A 12,004-nucleotide genomic window follows, 5' to 3' on the forward strand; every position below is an offset into this window, starting at 1 on the left:
TTGCCCTGCTACTCCTTTCGCCGTTGTTGGCATAGACTTATACGGGCCACTTCCATTGTCCGCACGAGGTAATCGCTGGATCGTCCCCGCCGTCGACCACCTAACCCGCTACGCAGAGACCGCTGCCCTGCCTTATGGCTCAGCACATGAGGTCGCGACCTTCTTTTTGGAATCGCTCGTACTGCGCCATGGGGCTCCTCAAGTGCTTCTCAGCGACCGTGGTCGGACATTTCTGTCGACGATTGTAGCCGAAGTTCTTGAGGCCTCAACCACACATCACAAATTGACCTCCAGCTATCACCCGCAGACCAATGGGTTGACTGAGCGGTTCCACCGCACGCTTTCTGACATGTTGTCTATGTACGTCGACCAGGACCACCAAAACTGGGATGTAATACTTCCTTTTGTTATGTTCGCCTACAATATGGCTGTACAGCGGACCACAGGTTACACCCCGTTTTTCCTCGTTTACGGCCCTTCTCTCGCTACCTTTCTTGATGCCTCTTTCCTTTCTACACATGCCAGTTCCTCATCCTCTCTTCCTGACCAGTTCCTTTCCCGAGTGGCCAAATCTCGCCGGCTTACTCGCGTCAACACGGACGCTAGCCGGGAAGACCGCAAGTGCCGCTATGATGCAACCCACCGCCAAGTTTCGTTCTGTTGCGGCGACGAGGTGTTACCTTGGACCCCATTACGCACTCCTGGCCTTTGTGACAAGGTCCAGCACCGTTACATTGGTCCTTACACAGTTCTTGCAAAAACCTCCCCGGTCAGCTATCGCGTCTCCCCTGTTTACCCTCCTCAGGACAGTCGTTACCGTGGCACTGAAGTTGTCCGCATTTCACGCATGAAGCCTTTTATTCGGCGCAATCCTGCAGACTAACTGCGACCAGGCTGGCCGTTTCAACTGCGCGGGCGAAGTAGTGTGAGCACTGTGTGGCGCTTCATCTTCCGCATGGCTGATCGTGCTGCTTTGTCTTCATCCTGCTCTCTCTTGTAAATACGCATCGTCATCGCGGAGTGTGGTTGGCTGCAGTGTGCGACCAAGGCTTCAGGTCTCCAATAAAACCTGATCCCCCAAGCCGACCTTCGCGTTACCTTACAATACTTAGAAAAATGTGCAAGTTTTACAGCACATTCAAAAAAGAAGAGTTGCAGGAATGTTCTGGTTTCGCTAGGTGGCAAGTTCAGGAGTTCATTCTGATCACAGTATAAAATAGATACAAAAAGCTGATACTGAATATCCAGCCTTAAATCAATTTTTTCACTGATGAAAAATATTAAATGAGCAAATGAAAAACATTTTGCTAAACACAGTGTAATCTTTATTTCATGCCGAAATGATGATCAGTAGAGCCCCTTTATAGTAAAGTCACTGGGACCAGCAAAAATCTTTACTACAGTACAACCTCGATAATTCGAATTCGGTTAATTTGAAATCGCGGATAATTCGAAGGTTTTCTGCGGTCCCGTATTTTCCAATGTAAATTTGGCCGGATAATTCGAACAGGTGGCCTGCGCCAGCCCGGTTAATTCGAAAATTTCGACTGCTATGCGGCAATGCCTGATCCATGTTTCGCCGCAAACCCGGCGAAACGACGGCCCTACGGAGCCGCGAGGCAAAGCCACATAGTAATGGTGATGATTTATAGGCGAAGCGCCCCAGCCGGAGCACTCTCTGCACAAAAATCGGTCCACAGTGCGCCTCGCGCACCGCCGAAACACGCGCCTGCAGAGGAAAAGACGTGCTTCACTGCAACACGGCGGGCATACCGGTTTTTATCACGTGACCTCGCCCCCACTCCATCCCTTGGTGTGCTTCGCCCACTCTTCCCCCGTGCCTCCGACGCTGCAAGTACGCCACCACCACCGCCGCGCCGGTCTCGCCTGCGCCATTTCTTTGTGTTGTGCGCTGTGGTTAGGGGTCGGCTACTGTGCCGTTTTTTTGGGCGGGACTGTGCAGAAGTGCTAGCTTTGTGACCGTAGCAGTGCAGAAATGCCAAAGTACAAGACTTTAACGCTGCAGCAGAAGTTCTGCTTGATCCAGAAAGCAGGCAAGAGCGCTTGTTCGTTCGAAGACCGAGTTGGTCAAAAGGCATGGCGTGCCCCTCTCGACGTTGTCCACAATATTGAGCAACAATAGCAAGCCTGCTTCAAAAATGCGCGGCTGCCGCCAAAGGATGAACTCGTCTACAGGCACAATAAGAAAGCCTGGATGACAGGTGCAATATTTGAAGAGTATGTGCGGCAACTTGACCGCAAGTTCGCGGCCACGGGCAGGAATGTCCTATTTGTCGTCGACAACTGCCCGGCACATGGCGACATCCCACATCTCCAGGCCAACAGGATGGTATTTTTACCTCCGAACACCACTTCTATCTCACAGCCGATGGACCAAGGCGTCATTCACCACACTAGGAAGATTTATCGGTACCACCTGCTCAAGCGCATGCTCCTTTGCTACGACAATGGCAAGGAGTACTCCATCGACCTCCTCGGAGCCATATGCCTCATGGTGTACGCTTGGAAACAAGTGGAGCCCACACTGATCAGGCAGTGTTTTGAACACGCTGGTTTTTCCAGTGAAAGCACTGTTGATGCCGATGCAGACCACCCATGTACTACTACTCTTGACGAAGAAGGAGCAGAGTATTGCGACCGCATCAATGCGCTCTGCGCAGAGGATGAGTCCAACGCAGTCGGCTTCGCCGAGTATATCAACATTGAGAGCGAAGAGCAGACTGGCTACTCTGACTTGGAGGGTGAGATCACTGCTGGTACGAACATGCGCGATGACAGCGACGATAGCGACGACGACACTGACGAGCCTCCCCGAGCACCTGCTCTTGGTGAAGTTATCGGATCGCTGAACGTTATCCGCAGTTTTGTTGAGTGCCGCGGTGGAAGTTCACAGATGTTTAGTCTATTTGACCAACTCGAGAGCATGACCTTAGGAGCCGCAAACTACCGGACGCGGCAAACCAGCATCTCTGATTACTTTCAGTAGTAATTCAAAATATGCCGAATAAAGGTAACACGTTCCTGCAACGAATTTTTTTGCCTAAGTCTTACTTCTTGGTGTGTTCGGTTAATTCGAAAACCCGCTTAATTCGAAGATTTCTCGTGGTCCCGATGACTTCGAATTAACGAGGTTGTACTGTATATCAGGGTCTTTGCTATATCAATTGTCGGAGATGACATAGTCCTGAAGGTGCTGTCTGGTAGTTAAATGGGTCCTTACTGAACATGTCTTGTTACTTAATGAAAAAAAAACACTGAAATACCTTCCATCTCTCCCTTATCATCTTTTCGCGCAACTGTTTCCAGTTATAAAAATTTTTTACATCTTGTGAAAGTACCTCTTAAGCGTGAGGACAACATAGCTACAAATACAACCAAGTATGTTTCATGTGAAAACCAAAGCCTTGCATGAACACGGTGTCACTTTTTGCTGTTTTTGTCTTTTAAAAGGCAATAAGTGATAAATGCGCATGGCAGTCAGGTACTACAAGACTGCACACGCTGCACCTCCACTTCTTGCCTCCGCTGCCTGCTGTTTCGCGCTGCACAGTGCTGTGAATGTTCGCCTGAGTCTTCCCTTTCCTTATTTCTTGCTGCACTTTTACTATCCTTTACTTCCTGAACAAACCACGCCACCTGCTTTCCATGTTTGTAGACAGCTTTACTCTTCTTTTCCTATGCGCTGCGCGCTTGTCCTCAGGGCTCCAAGGCATCCATAAAGTAGGCTTCTTCTGAATCTGCTAAGCCTGGTGGTAAAGCCACTTAAAAGAACACTCGGTGTTATTTTTCTGTTTTCAAATACAAAAAATCTTTGCCTCGCGATTCTAGGTAGTGCGCGGGAGTGGGAGTCGTCGCCGCGACCAGGTACACTTTACTATAACCGATTTTTATCAAATATGACTTCACTATAAAGGGGGGGAGAAAGGTACAGTTGTCTATGGAAGATGAACTGGGATTTAATATAGTGTATGAAAAAAAAAATTCTGCTAAAAATGCATGAATGGGATGACTGATTCTGAAGCCTCACTGCAACAATAATACTAGGAGATGACATCAGCGGTTGCCATCAAATATTCTACTCAGCACATCAACAATGCTTTAAGGATTTTCATTTTTAGCTTTGGCAGTTAAAATTCCTCATGGAAATTTCGTGATGCCTTGCGTTGTTCACAAGGGTGGGACTCATATGCAAAGGTGTTTGAAGCATCCTCTAGTTCACGTGGGTGAGAGACAGCTTCAGTTCCAGAAGCATTCAGGAAATTGTTTAAGTCGTCCTCAGTGTGCTCACTCACGTAGAGAATTTTAGAGCTGACGAACTCCCGTCACCGCAGCAAGGCTGACATGAACAACTCAAAAGAAAACTATACCGCAGGAGTGGGAGAGGCAGCTCACAGGTGGCGCTCAACAAGATGCACCACCTATGAGGCGGTACAGGGAGATATGGGCTGGGCATCTTTCGAAGTATGGGGAGCTCAGAGTAAAATATTATATGAGGAACGCCTGAGGAAATTGGACAGTAACAGAAGGGCAGCTAAAGTATTTAAATACCTATAACTAAAAAGCGTTGACTCACAATGGAGGAAAAGAACTAGGAAACTAACCAGTAAGTATGCTGGTCACAAGGACGAAGAAATAAAGAGCGTTACGCAACAGGTGAAAAACAAAGAAGGTAAAAACTGGATAAATTCGATGGAAGAGAAACAGAGTGTGGAACTATACCAAAAGTGGAAAATGCAGATCAGGAGGGAAGCTTTCTTCGATAACTCAAGAGGCAGTGCCCTACTTTTTGAAGCTAGATCAGGTTGCCTTAGAACACGCAGCTACAAAAAGAAATTTAACCACGAAAATGACGCATGTGCTGTATGTGGTAACTCCAGTGAAACAATTGACCATATTATACTCGAATGTAAAGTTATCCATTCGGAAGTTGATGCAGGCGCAGTCACTATTCCTGAAGCTCTGGGGTTTAAAGATACCAGTGGCCGGGTGAATAAACCGGCGGTGGATCTGATCTAGCAAAAAATGATTGGAAGATTGGTGGCTTAAAACCAGAAAAGTGACATAATGTTTGTGACGTTGAAACAAAAATTCAATAAGTAGAACGATGGTATAGTTAACCAATCTAAAACAATAATTAAGATATAGGGAGAAAAATAAGCATGACAGCAACTGCTACCACCCCGTTTCAAAGGGGACGCTCCTATATTCCATTCATCCATCCACCATCTGTGAGGGCTGGCTCCATAGCTTTGGTTCCCATATTCCGCTTTCTTCCTATCCCACAGGACCTAAAGCACCATTCTAATAGGCAAAACATGTGCATGGTGAAAGTGGTACACAGCTGGAGTACACATGTGTCGCACTCTTTCGCATCTTCTCCAGCAAACCCTGTGTCTGTGCACACTGTGCAAAGTAGCGATTGCAAACGGTAGGAGCACAGGCCTGCATTGTTTGTTAGTGCATCCACCAGTCCTTGCCAGTTGTGCCATGGTACAACACAATGACATGCATCATGGCGCTGCACTTTGTTTTCCAACCTACAAGCACTAAGTGGCCACCAGAACTCTTCATCACCGCCAACAAATTTCTTGAATACAAGACACTGCCACAAATATGCATTTGCCGCATGAGTCAAGTCAAGTCACTTTTATTTTCAACTGTTGACGGTCTCCAGGCAAAAAGCTGTAGGGACAGCTTGACGGGGCCTGGAGACCGGCGGCAGGCAACAGTGACAGCAGTCAGTGACAGCAGTAAAAAAAAAAAAAATGAGTACAAGAGATCAGTTGCTACTTGGGAAAAAAAAAAAAAAAACTGATATTTTATCACAGACATACAAATGAGACGAATGAAGTGAAAATATAAGTTATATCAGGGTGTTATATAAAGACTAGCGTTTACATACACAAAATATTACAACAAACCGATAATTACAACATGACGGACACAAAAACTCAATCTACTATGTATATTACACGCGGTACCATTTTACACTGGAAACAAGCAAAAAACACAGGTCAGCCTATAAACATTGATCGTAAAACTTTGCGTGTTAGTACAGCGTTACTAAGAGTGGTTAAATTGAACTTATTTAGCAACATTGGCACTGTATAACTTAATGACTGCAGAAGGTAATTTGTTCGGTGGTGCGGAATTGTCCATTTTTCAGGTGCACGTGTTTTAGAAATATTGCAGCGTAATGTTGCACCCGAGAGCGTAATTAGAAATTCTTTATACTTTTCATTAGCAAAATGGAGGTGGTGGAGAAGATGGTAACTATAAAGAGACTGAATATTGATTATATGATGCTGACGGAATAGCTCAGCTGAAGGATGCAAAAATGGTACTTTGTTTATGCAACGTATGGCTTTTTTTTCTAGACGCAGAAGTGTACTGATGTTTTGTTTGGTGGTCGTCCCCCCATACTAGCGTGCAGTAGTTAAGGTGTGAGCGGAAGAGGGCATGGTACACTTGTAGTCTGACAGACATAGGAAAGAGGTCGCGCGTTCTAAATAAGGCACCTGCAGCAGACGAAAGTTTTTTAGCCACTTGTTCAACATGACTGTCCCATGTCATCTGATTGGAAAATGTCACACCTAGGATTTTATGCTGTTTAACGATATCTATTTTAAGGAGACCTAATTTTAGCTCCCGACTACAGGCCAGACGTTTGTTTTTAGGAGCAAATAAAATTGCTTTTGTTTTTTTCCCATTTATTTCTAAGCTGTTTACTTCGGACCATTTCAGTACCTTTGACAACGCCCTATTCGCCATTTCAAACAATTCGGCTTCATTAGTTGAGCTAAAGAACAAACTTGAATCATCCGCATATAATACAAATACGGCATTATCATCAGTACGCATAAGATCATTAACGTAGACATTAAATAAAAATGGCCCAAGAATACTGCCTTGTGGGACACCGGATGAAATTGGTTGGAAAGCGGAATAGTAGCCATTAATGTGAACACACTGGGATCGGCCGGCTAGGTATGACTGCAGAAGAGTATTTGTTAGCCCACGGACACCATAATAATCTAACTTGTTAAGGAGGGTTGTGTGACATATTGAATCAAAGGCTTTACTGAAGTCTATATAAATTCCCAGTGTTAACTTATTAGCTTCAATGTTTTTAATGATGATTTCTTTTTGCAGCAGAAGAGCAGATTCCGTTGACCTACCCTTCCGAAAACCATGCTGACAGTCAGATAAAATATTGTGCTTAGTAAAAAAACCGTCTAGTCGGGTGAGCATAATCTTCTCAAGACCCTTAGAAAAGATTGGAATTATAGATATTGGTCTGTAGTTGCTTAGATCGTTCCGGTTTCCACCTTTGAATATAACAGAGACTTTTGCACGTTTCATGTCGTTAGGAAATGTGCCAGATGCTAGCGAAAGATTAAATATATGCACTAAGTACGGACATAAGAGATCAAGGACATGTTTGATAGGTTTAATCTGGATGCTGTCAATGTCAAGGGCTTTACTATTCTTCAGGGAGAGAAACGTGTTGAACACTTCAGATTCATCTGTGGGTTTTAAGAACATGGTCTTTGTGGAATTTGCCTGTAGGCAGCACGAAACTTTACTAAGTGATGAGAGTGTAGTTGGCCACACAAGGAAAGCACATATTAATTCATTTATGTGGTACGCACATGACCATGCATGTCCAACTACACTTGGGAAACAACTGTCTGTGGCTATGCGGCGAATACCATGCAGCCAAAGCACACCAGCTCACTGCATGGCAGAATAAAGTTCCTGCAGAAATATTGCGGACCCTGCTCTAAAATATTAAACTATTACGGAAGTTCAGCCTTTTCATTTGTACATAATGATTGTTACGTGGTGACAAGCAAAGAGGACAGCACAGCATGGCGATAGGGTGAAGGATGATTAAATGGTTGGCCTAGCACAAGGGCTCCCCTCGCGCCACTGCCGATCTTCTTCGTAACACTTCCCGGGGCCACCGAGCGATCGTCCCGATCGGTTCGCTTGAAGTTGATGATGACGTGATGGTGAGGATGTTCAAGGAAATACAGGAGTGAATGACTTGCCACCAGGATGTATGATGCGTGGGTGATCCGCCTCCCCTGGAGCTCTTCAACCCTCTGCCACCAAAGCATCCACGGGACCGATGCCTCGAGGTCGCGTCGGGCGGCTTGGGCGGGGGTTGCGTGTTCGTGTCCATCGGTTCCTTTGGGTCATTTGGGTCTTTCGGGTCCTTCGTCTCAGTTCTGATTGGTCTGTTTGTGCTCCTTGTCTTCAGATCCGGGCTGGGGGCTGGGTGGTGGTAGTTCGCCGAGTCTGGACTGGAAGGGCTGGGGCAAAGCTGCTCGGCGATGTCCCTGGGCCCTCGGTCGATGGTCCCGGCTTACAGATGGCGTCGCTGCTCCAAGGCGAGGATGGGGATGATGTACCCCGCACCTCCACTAAATGTTACAAGGTGACAAGCAAAGAGGACAGCACAATATGGCGATAGGGTGAAGGATGATTTAATGGTTGGCTTAGCACAAGGGCTCCTCTCGCGCCACTGCCGATCTTCTTCTTCATAACAATATTATGCTGCAATAACAGCCAATACAGCAAAAGTATAGTACACCATGCTTATGCTGATAAGCATGGTGGCCTACCATGTCTGTCATATCTCCCTGCTGGTTTGCTTTCACAACTGCGCTTATTTTGGCAACATAAGTCAAGCTTACTATTGATCAATCGCCAATTTACATTGACATAGGCTGTGTGTTACATAAATGCACGTTTCTGCATATTCGGCTGCTCGAAACTATTACTTCAATGCCAAAACTGAACTGAAAATAAAACTGATGCATGATATGCCTGGGCGTAGTAATGCTGTAAGGGAAGCTCTGCCCCCACAGCTTCGAAGAAGAGAGTCAGTGCTCACCGATGTCCTCGCTGGCAAAGATGACGAGTCGGCGGGCAATGAAGAGGGGGTCTTCACCGCCTGCCAACATGCGTGCCAGGTAGTAGAGCGCCCCATTGGCATCGCCACCTCGCATGGACTTGATGAAGGCCGAGATGATGTCATAATGCTGGTCCCCTGCATGGCATGCATTACGCTAAGCGAAGCACGACTGGTGAATTGCAGTCCTCATTTCTTCCTGCCTAACTCTTTTCTCAAATACATAGCAACCTGTTAAAGGGACCTGTTCCTTTCGGTACCCGCCCTGTTCCCCCGCCCCTCCCTTTTTGTACTGTAACAAGTGCATGTATATGGAAGGACTGGCTGAAGTTGCATTAACGCAAGCTCGATTAAACCTTGGTTCAAAGCAGCACAACAACTGTCAATATAAAGACAAAGAAGAGAAGCAAGCATGACTGAAATAAGTGAAAGAACAAAGTGTCCTTCAAAAGTCATCATCATCATCAGCCTGACTATATGCATTGCAGGGCGAAGGCCTCTCCCATATTCTCCAATTAACCCGGTTCTGTGCTAGCTGCGTCCACTTGACCCCTGCTAACTTCTTGCCTTGCTAAGCAACTCGGAGGATGAACTGCAAATAATGATTGATGACCTAGACAGGAAAAGTAAAAAGGTAGGCTTGAAAATCAATATGCAGAAGACTAAGGCAATGTTCAACAGCCTCGGGAAGGAACAGCAGTTTATATTAGGTAGCGAAGTACTGGAAGTAGTAGGCGATTATGTCTACTTAGGACAGGTAGTAACCGCAGATCCGGACCATGAAAAGGAAATAACAAGAAGAATAAGATTGGGATGGAACGCATTTGGCAAGCACTCACAGATTATGAATTATGACTAGCAGCTTACCGGTATCGCTCAAGAGGAAAGTATACAACAGTCGCATCTTACCTGTACTCACCTATGGGGCTGAAACGTGGAGGCTAACCAAGAGAGTTCTACTTAAGTTGAGGACAACCCAGAGGGCTATGGAACGAAAAATGGTAGGGGTAACATTAAGAGATAGGAAGCGTGCAGAGTGGGTCAGAGAAATAACTCAAGTTACCGACATTCTAGTGGAAATTAAGAAGAAGAAATGGGCATGGGCAGGACATGTAGTGCGAAGAGGGGATAACCGATGGTTGCTTAGGGTAACAAACTGGATTCCAAGAGAAGGAAAGCGTAGCAGGGGGCGGCAGAAAGTTAGGTGGGCGGATGAGGTTAAGAAATTCGCGGGGGTCAAGAGGATGCAGCTAGCACAGAACCGGGTTAAGTGGAGAAATATGGAAGAGGCCTTCGCCCTGCAGTGGGTATAATCAGGCTAATGATGATGATAATGATGAACTTCTTAACCTCATCTGCCAAACTAACTTTCTGCCGCCCCCTGCTCTGCTTTCGTTCATTTGGAATCCAGTTTGTTACCCTAAGCGACCATCGGTTATCCTCTCTTCGCACTACACGTCCTGCCCATGCGCATTTCTTCTTGATTTCCACTAGAATGTAGTGCCTCCAAAAGTAGCATGCCTCAAAGAAGGGCAAGCACATATGAGGAGGAGGTGAAACACCAAGTGTTGCTAGAGCAGGACCCTTGGTGCTGCTAAAGAGCCTGCTCCAGTCTACCTTCACAGTACAGCAACTTGCATGTCTGCACAAAACCCTTCTTCCAGATCCAGCACATGCAACAAATGAAGCAAAACATCTTTGAGCAACACCACTTCAGAGTGCGCAAGAAGTCAGGCAAAGGACATCGGTTTGAAGGCTTAAATTTACACAGCCTCATCAATGAGTCCTTCTAACACAGAATGAAGCTTTCAGCAGCCGAGAAAACAAAAAAAAAGGGCTGAGGCTTAGCTTGGTTAAGCCTGGTCAGATGCGAAGCATATTGATTGCTAAACTCTGCTTTCCATGGTTACACTTGGCTAAACTTTTCTTTCCTTGGTTACACGTGCTTTTACACGGTTTAAACTTGGAATGCACAAGCGTGCAACCGCGAGCCGGTCCCCGTCTCTCCTCTGTCGTGACCTCAGCGTATCACGTGGTGTGACGTCACCACACCACGTGGTCCGCACGGCGTGCAACCGCAGCCGACGACGCGAGCTGGACCCCCGTCTCTCCTCTGTCGTGACGTCAGCGTATCACGTGGTGTGACGTAGCATTCCACATTCTTTGCACGGCGTGTAACCGTCACGAAGGGCTGTGGTTTACCTCTAGCAATATGCTTCGCATAATAAATGTCAGTGCAAACACACCTGATGCCTACAGAAAACACAACACACACAAAACATTCAGCACGCTACAGTAAAACTTCATTAAAACGTACCCGCCTTAACAGTAGTTTCGTTTTAGAAGTAGTAAAGTCTGGTCCCCGACCCGACGCCCATTGAACATAATGCATTTTGCATCCGCATGAACCGTATCAGCTTATCATGCACGTATCAGTTCACACGTACCATTTTCACTTTTCGTCGCACAATTCAGGACGGTAGTACTGCCTCACAAAAGACAGTTCAAGTAGCGATGTGGCGAACCTCCATAAATGTGACCTATGCGACCGCAAGCTACATGGCCAATGACAAATCGGAGCCAAAGTTAACTGAATGCAGCTGCGATGATGATAATACCACTATCGCCCTCTTTGGAGTTCACGGCCGCCTGGATCGGCATGCACGGCGAGCGCGCCACAGGCTGTCAATTAACTGTGGCCTCCAAATGGCGCACTGCCGAAGCTGATCATGGAGTCACATCCACCACACCTCCAAATGGGCCCTATTTTACACCAGTAAGAGCGACCACCCCTTGCACCACAGAAATTCAGGCCTTGGTTCATTTTCGTTCGCACGTGTGACGAGTAGTGATGCAGAACTATCAACAGTACTATCGATACTATCAATAGTTGGGTCACTATCGAACTATTGATGGTAAAAAAAAAGCTATAGATAGTACTATCGATAGTACTATTGATAGTACTATCGATGGTGCTATCGACAGTAATTTCGATAGTCAATTGATAGCGCTATGGATAGTCCGTCAATAGTTTATTTCGATAGTGCTATCGATACTACTATT

At 46.3% G+C, this 12,004-nt stretch overlaps 1 protein-coding gene across 1 annotated transcript in view; it reads right to left on the minus strand.

The window, feature by feature from the left end:
- Positions 1–12,004, minus strand: part of LOC146201312 (ATPase WRNIP1-like) — a 144,275-nt gene that overhangs the window by 35,509 nt on the left and 96,762 nt on the right. Inside the window, exon 6 of the mRNA XM_084595757.1 lies at positions 8,924–9,079. Coding sequence (XP_084451883.1) covers positions 8,924–9,079 — 156 coding nt within the window. The remainder of the gene's footprint in view (positions 1–8,923; positions 9,080–12,004) is intronic.

This window comes from Amblyomma maculatum, chromosome 2 (assembly GCF_055883805.1).
Source record: "Amblyomma maculatum isolate TAMU_Amacu chromosome 2, ASM5588380v1, whole genome shotgun sequence".
NCBI classification, from domain to species: Eukaryota; Metazoa; Arthropoda; class Arachnida; order Ixodida; family Ixodidae; genus Amblyomma; species Amblyomma maculatum.